General features: G+C 32.9%; 1 protein-coding gene across 1 annotated transcript; it reads right to left on the bottom strand.

Moving 5' to 3' along the window:
• Positions 1-479: 479 nt before the first annotated feature.
• On the bottom strand, positions 480-19,920 carry LOC126838924 (uncharacterized). Its single transcript, XM_050573717.1, has 4 exons — positions 19,289-19,920; positions 17,662-17,815; positions 14,593-14,848; positions 480-600 (listed from the first exon to the last, which is right to left on the bottom strand). Exons 2-3 carry the CDS (start codon positions 17,801-17,803, stop codon positions 14,598-14,600), a joined length of 393 nt encoding a protein of 130 aa, XP_050429674.1. The 5' UTR covers positions 17,804-17,815; positions 19,289-19,920; the 3' UTR covers positions 480-600; positions 14,593-14,597.
• Positions 19,921-21,028: the final 1,108 nt, after the last annotated feature.

Raw genomic sequence — 21,028 nt, 5'->3', positions numbered from 1 at the left:
ACACAATTGTCATAAAAGTTTCAAGGCCAGCCAGGCTTCATCAGCTCTGGTCGAAGCTAAAAACTGTTTCACTTTATTAGTCATAGATTTGTTGGGTACCTAATACCTATTATTGTTAAAATCAAACAAATATAAATAACAAGTCAAACATGTGTTGCCGCTGCTTTTCATGCATTTTATGTATTTTCTGTCGCAAGCCAGCTTATCTCCACCAGCTATTAGTACCGCCGAATGCTCGAGTTTTTTTGTCTTTTTTCATTTTTTCCCCGACACAAGTTAATGCGTTTTTAATGACGTCTACTGTTCCCATATTTTGCACAGTCTCTTTTGTCGCACTGCTAACATTTGTTCATGTAGTCGACTCGATCACCACCGATATTCTTGTACTTTTTGGTTCTCTTATAATGTACAAAATAATAGAACCCCGAGTGATCCGAGCGTCACCAATGGAAAGAAAACAGAGAAAACGATTTGTTTTTTTTATTACAATAAACAATAATAATAATAATAATGTATAATATATCGTTACAATTGGTAGCATTGTCGTATGTACACGGTTTACGACGACGTCTGAACGAACGGGCCGATGTCGGAAAACGCCTGAAACAATAAAAATAAATATTAAAAAAGGGTTAATAAAAAGCCAACATACCTAATAGGGGGGAGAGATCAGAGATCTTTAGAAATATCATGAGGAAAGTCGAAAAGTGAAAATCATTTTTAAATAATTCGGTTTCAACGCGAACTGTACTCTGTAGTCGGTCAAAAATTAATCATATAGATCATATTTTTATTAAACGTGTTTATAATTGTATTATTTTATTTTTTTAATTTTCTTCGATAAAAAAGCATGATTACAAATGTTTAGATCTGGGGCTCTAAAACTGTACCTGAAAAAAGGGAAATAAAGAAAAAGTTTCTATACCTACCTACCTATACCTTCAAGTAAATTATATTTTCTGTTTTTTTGCACTGCACATTGATAATACAGTAAAACTATCCCACACAAATTCGACTATTTTTCGAAAAGTTAAAGCGCGCCGTAATTATAAGTTGAAAAATCTGTACAATTTTCGGGTGTTTTTCTTGATTTTAAAAGGGAACTTTTTGATTTTATGACCCAATAAAGTACAACTGCAACTGGAAGTTGTTTTGCAGCGGGTAATTTGGTATAAATGTTTGATAATTATCTTAAATAATTATCAAATATTCAATTTTTGGCGCTGTAATAATTGTGAAAAAAAATGCACAATAATATTATATTCTTTTGAATAATATTTTTATGATATAATCTTGAAAAAAAATTTCAAGATAGTTCGATTTTTACCTCCACGTCTCATCAACTACAACATCTAGCCCTTGCTCCTTATAATTAAACATTCTACTCCAGATAACACTTAAAAAGTAAACATCATGCTAAACTTGGACGTTATGTTCCTAATGTTGTTAATTTTTAATATAATATAAAAATTAATTTGGCAACATCATTATTTCATTTTTTATTAACAGTTTAATAGATAGTACTATAGTAGCCTTACATATTTTATTATAATCGGTAGGTATCAATTACAACTTTTTCGTTTTTTCATATAATGATATAATATGTAATTCTGATAAATCTTGCTTATATTTACTATATAATCATTATAATTGGGTAATATAAGTAATAAAAGTATTCTAGATTTATTGTATTATAAAATATTAATTTAATATTTTTTTACAAAGATGCCTAGAAACTATAAACGGGCTCAAGGGGGCACGTTACAGAGAACGCAACAATTTAAGCGCATTATTTGTACCTCCATTAAAACTGTATATTTTTGTTATTTAATAATACTATTTATCTTGACAATCCTTACACGAACGTTACAATTGGTAATACATAGATCATTTTTAGAGCACTGTTCCATTTCACAACAATGGAAGGCGAATTGCAACAAAAACACATAAATACAAATTAAGCCAAAAGTTAAATGTTGTGCCTCTGCTTTTTACATATTATAGTTGCATGTTACTCTAATTGACTTAACAACAATTCATTTCCGATAATTATCTTAATTCTTATAAACCTTTTTTTTAATGGAACTTCAAAGTAACCGAAAATACAAAAATCGTACTTTCAACTTACCTATTTTACGGTAATAATTGGTGCCTATGGAGGCCTGTTTTACACTATTAAACAAGTTGTTCTATACTCGAGAATTAGACGTGTATAATGACAAAAGAGATGCATAATATCATTGATAATATTAATAATTGTCGTTTGAATAGTATATGTACCTGTAATCTGTATTAATATAAGTAGTGGCGTAGGAACAGCAAAACCACATCTCTATAGTAGATCCGTCCGATGACGTAGGTAAAAGGGGGCAAAGCATACATTTTGATGATGTGTCCTGTGATGTGTGTGCTGTGTCCAGTATACACAATATACATTATGTACAAATTTTCTACCTCGTCTCGGTGGAATAGTTTAGCCCTCGACTATAATACATGCACTACAGACTCTGCACGTTGTTATTGTGCTGGCCACTCGCTATGTCATAGATAGTCGCAGTTGCAATTTATGCAATGCATATTATTATTTTTGATATAATATTCATTTACATAGTAGAGCCGAGTAATATGCGATCTTTTAAATATTCAAAATGTATTACTACGTCTTACTAGTGCTCAGTGCAGCCGGAACTATGTACGCTTGTAACTATCAACGTGTACATCGTCACCGTTGTGTTTTTTTTCGGGAGATCAAAAACATAAAATATAAACAAAAGCTTGTTGACTGGCCGAATGACTCTCTGCAGCAACTGGGTCGAGTAGTCTAGCGTAAGACCATATTAATAAGTATTATATATTTTTAAATTATTCATTGCGCCCCGGCCACCGTCTTGCGGCCTCTTTTTTATTTTTTTTGTTCTTGCGTTCAGTCAATTACAGACACCACGGTGACCGCCTCATGTCCCATCAGTGTACGGGTACGGGTCAGCTTCATATGCTCATCCTCGGAGCGTAAGTATGGGCCGGCTTTCTGAGCGCGTGTGTGTGTAGATAGATAATTGGTTTTGCTAGGTCACGACCCCGCCGAAAGACGTCACCGCGACGACATCGTTCATAAAATTCATTACCAGCCGCACTCGACTGTACATAAATGTATATATTATGATGTACCGCATACCGGGTCTATATATTCTCAAAAGCTTATACGTTAGGTTAGGTTTGCTTAAAGTTTCTAGCAGAATGTCGGGCGACATATTTATTATGGGCCCAAAGGCGCCGAAACTATAGTCACTTTAATTTAAATTCGTATTTATGAATATGTTAAAGCTTTCGTGGATTGAAATATTGATTTGATAATTTGGAAATGTTTTAAAAAATGCACGTATTTTATTATTTATAATTTATTCTAAACAAATCTCCTCCCCATAAATAAGCCACTGAGGTGGCCCATACAAATGTAGCTTTGATGGAATGTTGAGTGAGCAAGCATTGACTATTATACCGATGAATAAATGTAGGTATTATTTATAAATGCTAATAAGTAATAACATTGTTTATCTGCTATTAGTTACACTCTTCAGTTGTCATGAATATTAGCACCAACAGAAAACCTAACATGTGACCGGATAGTCTCGTTTTAAATGTTTAATTTTGAGGTTACAAGCACAAGCTTATATAGGAAATATACGACTGAGAAGCGATGAAAAAAGCATAGTATGTAATAGAAGTAGTAAAAAATCGAAACTGTTGGAGTGAAATATATAATAATATAACACATTTATAAACAAAAATCTTCGATGAACTGTAAAACGTCGAGAAAGGAATGTAAGGATTTCGAGGAAAGGTGGTCGGGCAGATAAAAAGTTGTAAAACTATTTGCATCATTAATCTTCATGGTGTAATATCATTAATTCCGTTTTCAAAAGTTAAAATATTTTTTAAATGGAGTTTTTACTCATAACTAGTCTCTCTTGTTTTTTTTTTAAAGAATTTCCTTAGTTTAGTCTATAGTGCTTCAATAATAAGTAAATGAATATACAAATAAGTAAGTTAACTATATTTTCCTAGTATTGCTATGTATATTCGCACTTGGGCAATTGTTTTCACAAGAAATGTGAAGTTTGTGTATTAAATAAATTCGAAAACTATCAATACCATAATATATAGGTTTGTCTGGGACTTCGACAGTCTACATAAAAGTATATTTTATATGCACTTATTGTCTTAGAATCTTAACTAAGATTGCAAGCTATTTGGCTTCTATCTACGCCAATAACTAATTGTATTAGGGTAATTTATATTTTTAGGATTACAAATCGTATCTAATCGTCCTGACGTACACATTGATAACCAAGATATTGTTAAAAGCATTACACGCTATGAGGTCTAATTAATTAATAATATGTATTATTATTAATTTTTCATTTAAACAATTTTAGCTTAAAAACTGATCAACATTTTTAAAATTTAAGAAAGATTCTAACAGTTGAAATATGACACTTCAAAATCCCTCCTTTGATATTTCACAATAAAAATTATTTTTATTGATTTATAAGTTATAACCTATCAAATCTGATAACACTGAAAACCTATAAAAAACAATTTTTTCACGAAGGACTTTCAAATGTCATACTTAGCTTTAAACATATTTTTTCAAATCGAAAAAAAATTAAATAGTGTTCAAGTTTTTTCAACTTTTTAATGAAAAATTAAAATGTCCTAGGATACTATAGACTTAAAAGGTAGGCCATAGAAAAAAACAAAAAAAAAGTTATAAAAAAATAAATATATTAATAAACTTAAAGATAAGAAATAATTACTTAAAAATTTAAAGTTAAATTAATCTTTATTTGATAGGTACAACCAAAATAAATGTATATTAATTTCAGTAATAGAGTTTCCATATATGTAGTATAATTACTTTTAAAATTTTTTTTAAATGCTTTAGATACAATATGTATAACGTGATCAGCAACAAAAAAAGTGTTAATACGCACGTGATGTTTACTAATTATTTAATTTCTAATTAATATTGAAGTTTCATTGTGAATAATTATATTTTATACTTTTAAGGCTTCGGTTGTTTATTAACCGACGAACAACGGTTCAAGAAACGTCGAGCTTCATAAACGTATATTACATAAATGCAAAGCATTATTATTATTACAAATGCCAGACTATTATATCTTATACGGGTAATTAATCTAACTTAATAAATAGGTATAATTGCATTAACCTTGTGCGCACTCGGTAAGAAAATAGGATACGCTGTTATTTCTTGAGGGATGCTTTTGAAAATACTATGACAATCTTCTGTCATTATGTGCTTACCAGTTGCCGGTAACACAACTGTATAATATCTAATAGTTTTGTTATAAAAATGTTAGATGACAATTTTCAAACTTTTACAACATATAATTAATATAAAAAGGATTATTACAAAACTACTTTTTATAAATTTGGGATTCTTAAGATTTTATTTTTTTTAATTTAAAATATGACACTAATAAAATTTTAACTTGAACCACCGAGTTTAATGATTTTTTTATTTAGTTAATTGGGCACTATGATCAGTATTTCGAATATAAATGAATTTTACTCTATAAAAATGTTATAACTTTTCAATTGAATTTTGTACAATGATATCACGGTATTTAAGTTTTTGTAACCAGTAATCAGAAATACATGAGGTACGCTTACACAAAAAATTATTATTGGTTCCAATTCAAGCCAATATCATGCCCACCTTATGTGTAAGACTTAAATGTTTCTGTGTGGTTCAAATTTATCCACGTTAAAATTTTTAACGTTTATATTTCCGAAAAAGACCTCCAAATGATGTGCTCCGTCGGCATTTAAAAATCATACAAGACCTTAAATACATACTTACTAAATATACCATATTTACGAATTTAGATAGAACGCAAACTAAGCTAAACTAAGCTGTACTGTTTGAGAACCGGGTAAATTTGTTATACAATCTATAATAAAACCCCATATTGAGTTTACTGGTGTTATGTCTTTAAGGGTGGTGGGAATATCCGAATTTAACGGATTCTAGATTTATCAATTACGGATTTCCAAAAATTCAGATTATTTGTTTACTACTTCAGAAATCTAAATTATAGTCTCATCCATAGTCAATGTACTTAAACAGATGTAGTCGATTTTGTAGTAATTCAGAAGACTAAGTTAAATCGAAAATAGTTTTATTAACAAAAGTAGTATAGAAATAAGAAATTACCGAAAAATAAATGACATGAACGTGTAAACCGTGGAGAGGATATTGAATATAACGTAGTAAACAGAAATAAGTATTATTAAAACTATACATCTTCTAAAAAATTAACAACAAGTATGGCTTAAATGTATGTTAAATAGTACAAACCGTAAAGACTAACTGACTAAAGATCTTCAAACTAACATTGAATAATCAATGTAAGCTTTAAAACTCAAAAAATATAAATCATAAGGGCTTCATAAATCGAGAGAAATTTATAATAATTTTAATTGTTTTTTTTTGTCGACAAAATATGTACCTAAAACTAAAATTGGCGAATTTGTCAAAACTCTAAGGCAATGTTTAAAATTAGAGCGTCGGGAACAAAAGTGAACAGCTCATTAGTAATTTTAATTGCAAATTAAACTTTCTGTTTAAAAGTTTGTACTTTAAAACGGTCTGAGATACGCTGTAATTATTTCCAAGAAGTACAGTCTATCTTCTAAAGAAATATTTTTCATTTTAACAACTTTTCGAAAAGACTCAAGACGAGGGCTTGGGTATCTGAAATTAGTTCTGAGAAATCGTATCCTGGTATATTACCTTTGCGGCTGGTAACTTTTATTTGAATAAAATATATTTTCGAATGCCGAACGACAAATGAGAAAGTTTGGAGAAAAACAAGAATCGACCTTGGACAACGAGGGGACGTTTCAGTAAGGCTGATGCACTACTCTTAGGCTTTTTAACCGGTTCATAGATCACGGTAATATACTAATATATTATACGGTCCGAACGACGACAAGGCCGGTCGATGAGAAAAATATTACAATGTTAATAATTGTAAACGCCGTTCACGTGTACATATACCTAAGTCCCTCGGGGAAACAAACAGGCTAGATAATGTCCTGTCCCGCAAACGTTCTCTGGTCGACGATGGCGGACGATAAGCCGAGGTCGTTGTCCCGGGTCTCGAATGATTTTTATTATTAGGTATCTTCTCGTGTGGAAATTTCTGATATAGATGTACTACTACAGGTACGATTTTAGTATTACTTTTTTTTTGCACAAGGAAAGACGTGCAGGTTTGGAACAACCACGACCACCGCGAGTTCTATTTTCGGTGAACACGAGCCCTTTGATTGCCCCGAACTGTAAGTAACACCGCACCGTCATACTTAAAGGGTGTGGTCGTTTTTGTGTGTCCATTACACGAAATGACGTTTATTGATTGTTTTATATAATATATATATATATATATACACTTATTTTATACAAATTATTATTATTATAAGTATTATATATTGTGTGCTCTGGTCACACGGTAAATAAATGTATATACAATATTTTGTTTTAAAAACAACATGCCAATCACTTTACTCGTTTTAAAATGGGTTTAACAATTTACAAACTGTTACATTTCTTGTTCACATAAAATAATTTTTTCACACTATGTTATTAAAAATTTACAAAATAAATATTTACTATATATGCTCCCAGTGATGATCAGTAGCGGATTAATGGAAAAAAGCTATTGCTGTAGATCAAAACAGAACTAAAAATAGTGACGCCAAAACACGATATCAGATATCTATAGTTACCAACAATATTATATGCAATAAAATATAACATTAATTTTGTGATTACAATTAAATATTAAAAAAATTGTGTTTGAGTAGAAGATTATTTCAAAAATATTATTTACAAAATGTTGTATAATTATTTACGAAAATTGTGTTTTAATAAAGTTTAAACTTTTTAAATATAATGATAATAATGTATAAACAACATTTTGTTTATATTATTTTTAAGTATTAATTTTCTGTCACAAAATATGATTTAAAATACTTGTATATTAACACTTTTTTGAAATAATTTTCTTTTAGTACTAGCCTCGACTAATTATTATGATAATATAACTCAATTTCTATGCTTTTAATTATTATAAATAAAAGAGATTTACATAATCACAAATATCAAAATTATTATTTTAAGTCGTCGTTGGTATAACTATTATAATCAAAGAATATGTTGGAACAGAAATAAAAGGCAATAAAAACCGATGAAATTGTATTATACATTTTTTTCTGGAACGGCGAAAGTTCAGAATTAGTCTTATTAAAATAATATACGTATGTTTATTTATTTTATTAGAGATTATTTAATTTGAATGGGAATTAACATTTTTAGATATGGCATTTTTTTCTACGTTTTTATTGTACTACTGTTGTACTCGTTTGTATTATTACTATATTTTACACTAAAATTTCGCGACCGGTTTTTTCAGTGGAAGTAAGGTGAAAAAGCTAAAGCATAGAAAGGCGCTAATGCGATAAACCTACATATGATGTTTTTATACATTATAATAGCGAAAATTTTGAGCTTAACCATAAGGGAAATTTGCACTATGTATGTAAACTATAATATTATATTGGTAATAATAATTGTAATGTTTTGCGTAGCCGATTCAGCGGCCAATGACCGTTGTAGTCGTTAACTACTCCGGTTAAATGTCCCACTCGGGTTTCGAGCATGTAGGTACGGTTTTTTTTATAGTTGCCTTACACCCGTTTTCTTTTTATTAATCTTCCTTGTGTTTGGCTCTACCCGAAAATCGATGATTATAATACTTTACGTTTTACATAAGTAACCGCTTTGGGGTATTATAACTCTCCGTGTTTGTGTGTGTAATAGTCTATACTCTATAGCCTGTGTGACGTACATAAATACCCATATACTCCCTATATATGTGTATATATATACGTAAATTATATACATGTGTCTAAAGAATGAAATGTAAATATTATGTATGGTCTGAACAAAAAAAAAATATGTCCCCACGCGCCAATACAGTTCAATATTGCTATATTCGATACTCCTATGTGAAATATATTATAATATGTTTGTACCTCTAGCCCGGATAAACCTAAAACCGTTTACATTTAGAATCGCATGTGCATATTTCACTAACATTTTACCATTCGCCATTGTGGTTTTTTAGTATTTTGATGCTTGCCTTATACGCTTACTTTCTATATACAGGAAGCGGGTTCATTCGAAAAAAAAAAGATTTTCAATTAAAGCACATAAAATGTGCCTATAATATAATATCTATCTCCATATACTTTTTTGTACTGATATATGCAACGATTTAACCTTTAAAACTTCATAATAATAAACTATTTTTAGTTTATATTACATATTATATAATAAAGTTTCACTAAGATTTACTTTTAGGCAAGTAAAATAGTTAACCTATCTGGTATCTTGGCTCTTAGTATTGCACTTAATGACTTAAATGCGAGCGCTTTAAAAGTACACTCAGTAGTTCTCGGTATATAAAATTACATAAAGCGATTTATTTTGCTCAGTGTGTTATATCACACATGAGAATATTGTACTCCTATTATTTATAAGCGCCGTCAAAATTCTGCTAACTCATTAAAAAACATTCAATGTCTAGACGCTGGAGCACAAAAATAACTACAGTATTACAATTGCATTAGCCGTGCATGCTATGTAGACAAATAATACGTCTACATTATTTGCAATTGAAAGAAATTGTATTTTATATTCTGTATTTATTTTGAGAAATACAGAGAAGCTTTACTGCCACGACAGGTAGTTATGAACAATAAAGTATTGTTTGAAATATAACAGAAAGCTGATACTAGAAGCTATTACTCCTAAACACACAATACGATCAACTTTTTCTGTACTTTACTCATTACTCACATATGTACGGGGACTTTGAACCTGAATTGATGTTTCTAATAAGTCAATGTCTTTTTATTTGAAATCAAGTGTGGGGCGTTAAGTTAGAATATGTGATACAGCGAGATACCCCAAGAGTATATAGTTAAGACAAACAGGTGGATTTACGAAGTCTGAAAATGAGATTAAAGGTCTAGCGCTGGATTGGAACATAATATACAACTTTCTCAAAGACTCTCAGTCATTTTATTTTTTATTAAAGAAAACCAGAAAAATTACCTTTGACCGTGTTAAGTACATTTTAGATATGCCTTCTAACCTATATGCTAGTATTTACATTCATCCAGTATTTAAGTTCCAATTAACAACAAATTTGAATTAGTTTAAGAGTCTAGACAATCGGAAAAACTTATTTAAGATTTTAGGTCAAATTTTGAATCTGCATAGTGGCTATTGAAAGACATGAGAGTTGCACACACAACAAGGAAGAACACCCAGAACCATTTATAGCAAAAATTATCAAATTGGCTGGACGATTAAATTACTCCGATACTAAGAGAGGATCGGTGGGCAGAGAGTATTAGGATTTTTGTAGTGACAAGGTATTTCATATCTTTCATCACTTTATCTTGGGAGTAATATTGAGGTAGTTTCATCCTTGCTTTGCTCGTCTCAGTCTTCTGGCCGTTAAATTTACTCCAAATTTCGCCCAGAATAGTCTGTTAACGAGCCGTACTAGAATTTGCTTCTTTCGCCTCTTTTCAGTACTCCATCACTGCTGCCCCTGTCGAATTTATTTTACTAAAATGTATTATTTCAGTTTTAAAAATCAGTGATACAATTGAGCTTCCTCACCGGCGACAACGGTACCATCGTCGTTGCCACCACATTTTGCCTAAGACTTGTGCAAAAGAAAGAGACATTCTACACGACAGTCTACAACGATTGAATGCATTATTAATACTTGTACTCGTATATGTACATATTATTATATATACGCTCATGTGTTTGTTTACGCCAGTGCAAGAGAATTTGAGCGAAACGTTTTAAATACAGTAACCGGGTAACGATTCGGCACGTTTTCTGACACGAATACGAGGACTTTCGCTTGTGTTTTTTTTCTTAAAATAATCAGAACACTTCGTTTATTTACCGGCTTATAAAATGAAATAATAAGAACAATAATGACCGGTTAAATGGGGGAGAGAGGAGAGGTGGGGAGAGGGGAATAGGGGTGATGGCGGCCGAGCGACGGGCACGAATAATTATTACCAAGTTAGGTTTTTCTTTCTTTTAAGAAATAAGCATAAATCGTAATGTCTATTGATTTTCTGTTACCCTTACCCCTGGTAACCTGAAACGACCAAACGTGCACGGTGGACTACCATACACTATTAGGTAACACAGACGCCTAAGTCGTTCTCTCCACGGTCGCCCCATGGTCGGCCGTCACTCCTCGCGGTATCGGCAACCGTTTTTTTTTAATATTAAATTTCGTTTCCATAAACGTTCCAACCGAACGGCCGATGAATTACCAATGAAATTACACCGATGATGATAACAATACGTCATATAATATCATAGTGTATGCACAGCGCTGACAACAGTCAGACAGCGGCGGCTACGAGTGTAATTGTAATTATGGTGTACAATGACATTATTATTCAAAGGCATTTTATTCGATTCAAATATATTTCTATTTGCCACACGCATGTCGTGTTATTCGTTTGCAGGGTCTAACCTATACATTGTGGTGGATTTAGTATTATTAGTCGATGCGTGTGTGTTCGATACGTTTATGCGCAACGTACCTACCTATATTATTGTTGCATGTCAAATGTGCATAAAATGTGCCTAAACTCCCCACTTTGCGCCGCCTGTTAGCGATTCGCACAAAATTATTTCATTTTTCCCACGGGGCCACCGCAGCGCGCATGACTAACCGTATAATATTATTTTGTGTTACGGTTAGGTTTAAGCATTTGTTCTTGTGTACGTGGTATTTTTGTTGTTGTACGTGTTGTAACATTTATTTTCTTATTATTATGACACAAGTATTATTCCACGGCGTTATCCGTGTACGCCGTGTGTGTGGTTTTTTTTACCAATTCGAAGGCTATCCCGACAACAACAGCCGTATCTTTAGAGGTTGACAAAATATTAAATCAATCATTAAAGAAAAACAAGTTATAAAGTGTTTTTGTAAGGAGCCAACCGAAAAGAATACTAAATGAACTTAAGCATCATGAATGGCATGTTTACAAAAAAAGAAAAAGTTGTTAAAAAAATATGGTTTAAAATTTCATTAAAAAAAACTCTCTTTAAATATATTATTTTTTATACCTGAATTAATGTTCTGACTAGAAACTAGAATACATAGGATTTGTCTAATTGTTTTAGAAATTATAACTATTAAGGGAATTGCATGCGATTGGTTTTTAAGGAGTGTTGTATAGGCAATATTTAAGAAAAAAGTGGATTTAATAAATTTCGATCATGTCAATAAATTAATTTATCGGTTAATTTTTATAAGCTAAGTATTATTTTTAATTTAAATAATTATGTCTATGAGTAAAAACCATTTTAGTTAATATAATATACATTTTTTGTTCCATAGCACAGGCTGAACCAGTGATCCGATAAGTAATCTGAAAACAGATTTGAATTCGTCATGAAGTTTACTTGAGATCGGTCAGCGTACTTTTTTGATATCTTATTCCTACTATGTATAAAACACGTTTGAACATTATATAAAATTTCAATTTTGGAAACGGTTAAAATTAAAAATATACAAAAATATATGAAAACAAGTGTATGAAAAAAATCTTTGAATAGGTCTTATAATATTTGATCGATTTACTGGAGAACTTCTGGCTCCTTTATGTTTTATTTTGTAATCATTTTATTTGATAATAAGGATAATTTTCTAGTAAACTTAAGACCATTAGGAGACTGGAGTAATTATAAACAAATGAGACGTAATATGTAAATGTAGTTTATTAAAAAAAATTACCATTTGTTGTATAAAACGTCTAAGCATCTAAAAATCAAACGCTTTCAATTACAATTTAGAGTACTTGATTGTAGTTGATTGATTAATTTCTTTAAAATTACCCTACTTGAAACTATAAAATGTTGTTTAAAAGTTAAGAAAATACCAAAAAATTAGAGAACTGAGACTATTAAACGATATAATGAAAAAAGTGAGAAAAATGAAAAAGCAATGCAGTAGGGAAGATTGGACTGTGGCCAATTTCACTTATGTGACAAAAAAACAAAAAGGAGGTTAACTTTTTTAAATTAGCTCAACGGCAAACTGAAACACTGTCCTACAGTCCTGTAAAATAATTGACCTTCTTTATTTTATATAGAGCTTAAGGTTTTATATTACAATAGTGTGCCTATGTTATTCTATTGTCATGTAATCGTTATAAACTTGTATAATATAAAAAAAAAATCAATGAAATCATATTACCATCATAGTATTTATTATATTGTATTGAATCTAGAAAAAAAAATTTCAAGAGTAATCAATATAAAATATAAAATCCATATAAAAGTACTATTAAGTAACATATTATGTTCAGTCGCTAATAAGCTCAAGATTTCTTGAGATATAATACAAATAAGTAACCTTAATTTTCAGAGTTTTGACTTAACTATTATAGTTTTCTTCTTGTATCGTTATTTAGGATACGACAAGTTTATGATGATTTAACCTGAAATGATAATAGCTAAGCTCTGTTTATCGGGCGATAAATTACTTGGTAAATAGGATCTGCCATCCCTTTATTCCCTCTCTCCAGCGATAGACCGTCGGGCGACGACCCATCCAAGATAGCGAAAAAAAATACCATCTCATGATGGCAGCGTTTGGCCTTCAAGGCTACAAGATCATGATGTTATAGCTAAACCTATACTGAACATTTTTAATAAATAAATTGGCCGAAATCACAACTCACATGATTCAAAAATCACACTTTTCAGGGAATACAAAAACTGTAGAAGGTTTTCTTGGACAAAAAAGAAACTCAAAATACATTACACTTATATGAGATTTAGGCTATCAAACGTCGTCGAAATTAAAGATTATAGTGGTTATCTTTTTTAATTTAGCTTGAAGGTTAAACAATAAAGTAGAAAAAATAAGAATCGGCTTCAGTATCAAATCTCACATGGTTCAATGGTATTTGTTAGTTTTGAATTCTAATACTAGCCTCTACTTTCAAGGTTATAATAGTCTGTTCTAGTTTAAAAAAAATGGTAACAGATTCAAATTCACCGTTAAAAATCCTGTTAGATAGTATTTCCTATTTTTTGAATTATGTGAGCTTTGATTTCAGCCTTCTCAAATATTATGCAAAGCAACTTTTCCGCAATAAGACTACACAATAAGCAAACAGCTCCTTAATTTTTGAGCTTACTTCACTATGAGCTACTCGTTGTCGAAATTTCAAAAAGACATTTCCCTATTATTTCAATGTATTTTTTTAAAATTTTATCTATAGCTGTTATGGGGATCTTTTTTTATTTATTCTTAGGCGTGGGACAATACTTGGGGTATTTTTATACTCTATATAACACTATATGTTTGAGGTTGAAATTGGTTTAGCGCGGATCCACATAATATAATATTAATACGGTAATTTTGTTACACTGACCGTCGTTAGCTGTGGCCGTCGGGCACGCCTAGTATTTCGATGTCGTGCAGTCCCGACGTCTGGATGGTCGTCACTAGCTGCGTCGCCCGCCCGCCGTGCTTGACGGACCGCATGACGGGCGGTGTGGTGTCCCTCCAGCCGTGCACTTCGGGGTTGTACGGTTCCAGCGTGTTCACGTAGTCCCTCAACGACAGCGGCTGCAGTTGTAGTCCGTCCGCCGTACTTGAGTGCGTGAACTCCGTGTAACCCACGGCGGCTGCCCATGTACAAAACAATCATATTTTAGTTACAAATACATGTAATATCGTCCGACTAGGGCCTGAGTTGAACATTTCGATCCGCAAAGCCAAACACCTCGGGGGGCCCTTACCATAAATTTAAAAAATAACGCCCCTCCTCCCCCCCAAACAAATTTTGTTTACCGTTATATTTACACCACTGCTATTACTTGGAACCGCTTAAATGAGCAATACTGAATTTTTTTTTAACGGGCAAAGAATTGTGTTTAATCTCTACCATCTCAGTTGACTCATAAAAGCACACGCCACGTTTCAAATGTCAACTACAATTTGTTTGAAAGGCACAAAGCATATTAATACATCTGTGGCTTTATTATATTTATATAGCTTATACTATAACAGTTATGTTATGATTTTTGTATCAAATGTGTAGTTTGAATAAATAAAAAATACAAAAAAAAACACTTTTTTTTCCTTCAATTATTTTAAAGGGCAATAGAAAATAAACAAAAAATGCAATGCCATTTTTATCACATATAATAATATGATCTTTACACTATGTAAAAAAAAAGTTATCAGACTAAAATGATTTACTAATTTATTTTTCTCGAGATATCTCACGGTGGAATGTAAAAATGATGAGTTAATAAATAAATAAAATAAAGAGGTAATAAAAAGTCTCTTAAATGATACCAAACGAGCCATCACCCGGTCGGGTTGCCCCCAAGCGCAACCGTAAAGTTTCGGTTTATGCCTAATCGGAAACATATTAAGAATTTAAGAACCATTGTATATTTAGGCTAATGAATTTTGTATTAGAAACTCTGATAAATATTTAGAAACTGATAACCCGCCAGCATTCTTATCATATAATGTTATAGAGATCGCAAATATTCAACATTTCAATGCTTCATTAATTAATAAATAAATCAATCGATTCGGTATTAGAATAAAATTGCACCATTGATTTTTCTGTTATGTAATACAAGCTAAAAGAAATACCGATATTCACAGATATTTAAGAAAAAAACGTTACTCTTCTCTATCAAGAACAATCATTTCAATTTACGATTCTTCGGCTATCTTGTTATTACACCCTCATCGTCTTTTGTGCTCGTTTCTACCTTATCGCTTTATTTTTAACCTCAACAATTAAAAATGTTAAGCCAACAAGCATAGACATACACAATAGACAGAACATTCGGTATGATAAAGCGTGAGTGTTAAGTGGGTGGTAAGCGGAGTTTTTGCCAAGGATCGGATGACATAATTTGCTTCGGACTGTCGTATCATATGAAAAACAAAGGAGTTATCTCGGCTGTATTCTCCTATTAATATAACTCTTATTCTAGTGTTATTACAACGTTTCTATCTCTATTAATCCGATTGGCACGACCACGCCTACCGGTCCTCGAGGCAAATTTTCCGTCTAGATGTGTATGTCTATGCCAATAAGTCACATACAAACGTATAATATTGATTCTTATTCTAGTGTTATACTAAATAACATAAAAAAAGTCATTCTAGTGTGATATTTATTAGTTTATAATAAAGACAAGACTGGTTTCCTTACAAGCGAATGACACTACATTTTAATTATATTATCGAGTGGACCCATTTGAAGAACGCAACGTCTAAAAATTAGCACGACGTGCAATTTTCTTTTTTCAATCCGTGTTCCATAGTCGAAAAATTCAATTACTTGGGTTGTACTAATGGAAAATGTCTGTGATGTCTGCACCTCAGCGTTAAGCCAATAACGGTCATTCAACGTTAAAACTTGAATCGGTATGGCACACGAATAGATGAATGTTAGATATTAGTGTATGTGTGTATGTAGATTGTAAAAGTATATTTTTACTATTTGTTTATCATTATTTACTATCATTCGATATATACGCTATAAGTTACTGGAGGTAAACAAGGTCAATGACATTTCTCTTGTTAAAGGCAAGGAGAAAAATGGAAATGTGTGCATAACCCTAAAAAAAGCCATATTGATTAGGACGATATATATATATACACCACACAATCGCAAACGTTTTTGTCGCCTTCGTAATTTGTTTCATGCGGTAATTGTATGGTTTCTTCTGTATAGTTTAATTTTTTGTTTTCAGAGTGTGACGAGCAAAAAGAAAATATTCTTTCCCGGTTTTGGCATGGCAAACCGAACCGTATGCCAGCAGTGAATCGCACCAGACCAATTATTGTGAGATGCTCGGCCGCCCAAATCGAGGTTTCAAGGATTTCCTCGGTTGACCGTTGGTTGCCGTTTGGTGCCCTTCGGAAAATCGGTTTCGCCACAGAAGTGGAAGTGATTTATTATAGCCCTTTTATCGCCGAACGTTGCTAGGTTATGTTCGATTCTTATTAAATTATTCAAGAAGGTGGTCGATCAACTTGGCCAGCGGGGTTAAGGCAAACGAATTACGTGCGGAGGCGGTCGGCGGTGGAGAAGGCGACCTTCAAGAAGGGAGGAGGGGTGGCGCTGACCTTGGAAATGGACACACCACCGTCACACGGCGTGCCACCAATCGATCGTTCAACTCTATCGCCAAACACATGCGAAATATTAAATAACCACATACACACACAGGCCACACGATTGCATGGTGCTTAGGAATGTGGGTCAAAAAGGTGGTAGAAATTATGTTTTGGAAAACGCTACTATTATGTACACCGCCGACGAGTTTCACGGTCATATCGCTGGCGGCGACGGCTAATTTCTTCTTGCCTCCCCTATTCTCATCCAAACTACCCACTATTATTCTTCCACCACGTTTAAAACTATCATGGTCGTCGTCGACGTGTTACCGACAAGCCGTCTTACCCAAGTTTTCGGGAAGTTCGTTCTGTTGTTTCCAGCAGCAGAATATTTCTGATATGATCCATCTGAAGAAACTTTTGCTCGAGTTATTCATCACACGGTACCTGACGGATACCGAACAGTATAGAATATTCGCTTCCGTCATAGTCCATCTCGACTGCAAGAACACCATACAATTTGTATATGATTAATATTATATTATTATACAATGCATTAGTATGATCGAAGTGTCTACCGGGGTAGTGCGAGTTTGTTGAAAAAATAAGAAAAAAGTAAAACTTGTGTTAAATTAAAATCAAACAGGCCTATCGTGGTCAGCGTGACATAAGACAAATAAGGCTTCGGTATAAAATTGTGCCATTACACCTTTAAAGACCTAAGGACTCGTCATCGTCACAGCCAGTTCTCATACAAGTCCTACAGGCTAATAGTTTTTATACCGTTCTTTACAACAGAAATACCCGCGTTTGACCCCTCGATAACGGCAATAATCTAACGTCTAATAGATATTGTCTTTGGCACGTTGGGCTATCGAATCGAATCGCTGGCCGTTCCGAATTTTGAAAGTACTCTACCAGGAGGATCTACTGATCGCCGGCGTGTATTCATTAAACTTAAGCAGGGTCGTGGTCTGTGATATACGACGACCGCGATTATTTTCATTTATAACACTGTAAACGATGGCCATATAAAACCATCGGATCGTCGAGAGCTCGCATCCAGAAACCTTGTCTTCTGCCTTCGAGTCTTACGGCAACCCTTCAAAGGGGGGGGGGGAGAGGAACTTTTGAAAGAATACACCGTATTGTTTACGTGGCGTGTTCGTTTGAACTTTAAAGTTTGTAAGCGCGACTTACTACATGGTACATATTATAGTAAATGTATTATTGCTATGGCCTCAGAAAAGTCTTATAAGCGGTTTTTTAGTTTCGGTTTTCGATTTTGCCTTGCGGTCCGTTAGAAACCGCGCCGACGGATGTGACGACAACGGCGGTTTTTCTTTTGAAGCTGACACGGGGAGTATGGGGAGGGATCTACTATTTTTGGCGGTCGGTTATTTTTAGGTCGCATGTCGCGAACAGAGATAAAATTCGATATTCGGCGGCATCACGTTTAATGAGCGTAACGCGCCCGTCGCATAAAACGCATCATAGGGACCGCGATACCTGATAACCAAAATATGTAAATTATATTAATAATTGGCATACTAATGTAGGTATGTAATAATAATAGTAATGAATAGGCGGCGACGGTCAGACGCGTGGACGTTTGATATCGGGGCCATGCATCGGTTTTGATAACATTTGAGAAAAATTTTATTTTGAACATTTGCCACGTGAATCGGGCCGGGTCGTCGGCACACAGATCGCGAACGCTAGTGATACCGTTGGCGGTGCCAAAAAAAGAAACGAAAAGACAAGCAGAGATCACTCTCTACGTTTTTTTTTTTATTATATTATTATTTTTAGACATGATTTAATAACAATAATGTGTAATAATAAGCTGACGCGAGATACCTTATTAATAATTGTCTTTCATTTACTATAATATTTTTTTTGTATATTATTATCACAATAATAATAAGCGATCGAGGTTTATTTTTTTTTGTCAAAATTTAGTTTATAATTACGTTTGTCTCTTGAAAGGTCCTCCTGCCCAACCGAAACGTCCCGGTATCGATAATCGCGACGATGCAGGAAGAACGACGACCGTCTCTGACCTTTCTTTTTTATCATCTCCCATCTCGACCGGCAATCGTCGCCACAATTATGGTCATTCGACGGACGTTTTCATAGCGTTCGAAACGCGGACGGCGACGAGACATCGAGTTTAACAAAACAAAAAATAAAATTAAAAAATCCAAATCCGACGGCGAATATTAAGTAAAAAAAATATTTAAAAAATACTATACAAATTAAAAAAAAAAACTAATTTTATTTATTAGTGAGCTATCATCGTTACGGATTGTGTGTGTAGACTCGGTGAAATAAAAACGAAAACTTTTTTCAAAGAAAATAATATTATACAGCGTCCGACACGCCGGCGATTCTCTCTTGTACGCGCGACCCGTTTATCAGTCGAATACTCGAATATTAAATATTTTTTTATATTATAATATCATTGTACGGCCGAACGGTATTCGGTCGTAACTATTATTATACATGCGCGCGGCTGACGGTGGTATAGTGTGTGGTGACGGCGGCGGCAGTGGCGACGGCGTTGTCGACGATGTCGTGTCGAACTTTTGACTGACCCGACAAAAGCGAACCGCGAACGCGGAGACCTTAAAACGATAGAGCGCTACCTTTAACAACAATAAATAATCGTAAAAAAAATGTATATGTATACATTTATATACATATATATGTGTAGACATTTATATATATATATATATATATATACACACTGTAAGCGCGCGACAGGCCGTAAGACGGTCGTCGGTCGTGACGGTAGCCAAGTGAGTGTGTGTATCTATTTATTATATTATATACATACATATATATATATATATGGGTATGAAAATAAATTTGCAATGAATGAAAGAGAGAGAGAGAGAGAGAAATTATTACTTTTTTACCTTTACGTGGCGTGTCCTTCTTCCCTCGACGGGAGGCGTGCCGTCATGCTAAGTAAAGGTACATTGGTTTTTAAAAATTAATTTTATTATTACTATTTTTTTATATAACAATAGGCCGTTATCGTTAAATCGAACGGTTTTGGCGAGTTAAAAAATTGAACCGCACAGCCCAAGAGTGGTGAACGAGAACAGCGTTGGGGTTTTATTTCGACCGATCTATGGTTGACAAAAATCGTCTTTTCCGTGTTCTCTCTTGCCGGCTTGCATATTCATTAATTTCAACTGTACCCGACACATCCAGCTCACCTAGTTCGAGTACTGTGATTGTGAAATCATATTGTTATTAGGTATGATCTGGTAGTGTTTTGGACAATTCAACGGGAATATAATTTTATGTAAGTCTCAAATTTGAGCCATTTTAAAATGTGTCTGTGGCAATGTTACAAATGCGATGGATAACGTATCTATTTGATTTGGAATTGTAAATGGTTTTAAGAAAGCCAACTTAGCAACTAGCATACTTAATTATAATCAATAATAATATTATATGTTCGAGACATATTACTTTACCTATTTTACTTTGAAGGTTGAAAATACAAATTGTAATCGGTAATTTTATTTTGACCAGATTTGTTAAAAATTAGGTAATTTGATAGATAAATTACATTGATCCAACTAGAAAATGTAATGACCCATCCTGATTACATATAAGTAGTATGTAGGTTATGGAGTTTATGTATTTCATTGACAAATACAGTACCTATGTGACTATATAGTGCATATCTATTTAGA

This window comes from Adelges cooleyi, unplaced genomic scaffold, assembly GCF_023614345.1.
Source record: "Adelges cooleyi isolate 19-005CV unplaced genomic scaffold, UGA_ACOO_1.1 ACOO_flye_CR_arks_rails_tigmint_CR_PRNA_30, whole genome shotgun sequence".
Taxonomy (NCBI): domain Eukaryota; kingdom Metazoa; phylum Arthropoda; class Insecta; order Hemiptera; family Adelgidae; genus Adelges; species Adelges cooleyi.
Note: the sequence above shows the minus strand (reverse complement) of the source record. Positions and strands in the feature narration are given on the sequence as shown.

Excerpts from the sequence above, each read along its gene's own strand:
- LOC126838924 (XM_050573717.1), bottom strand. The coding sequence starts at position 17,803 with ATGACGGAAGCGAATATTCTATACTGTTCGGTATCCGTCAGGTACCGT. Across the intron at positions 14,849-17,661 it reads CGAACTTCCCGAAAACTTGG|CCGCCGTGGGTTACACGGAG; the intron begins GTAAGACGGCTT and ends GTACATGGGCAG.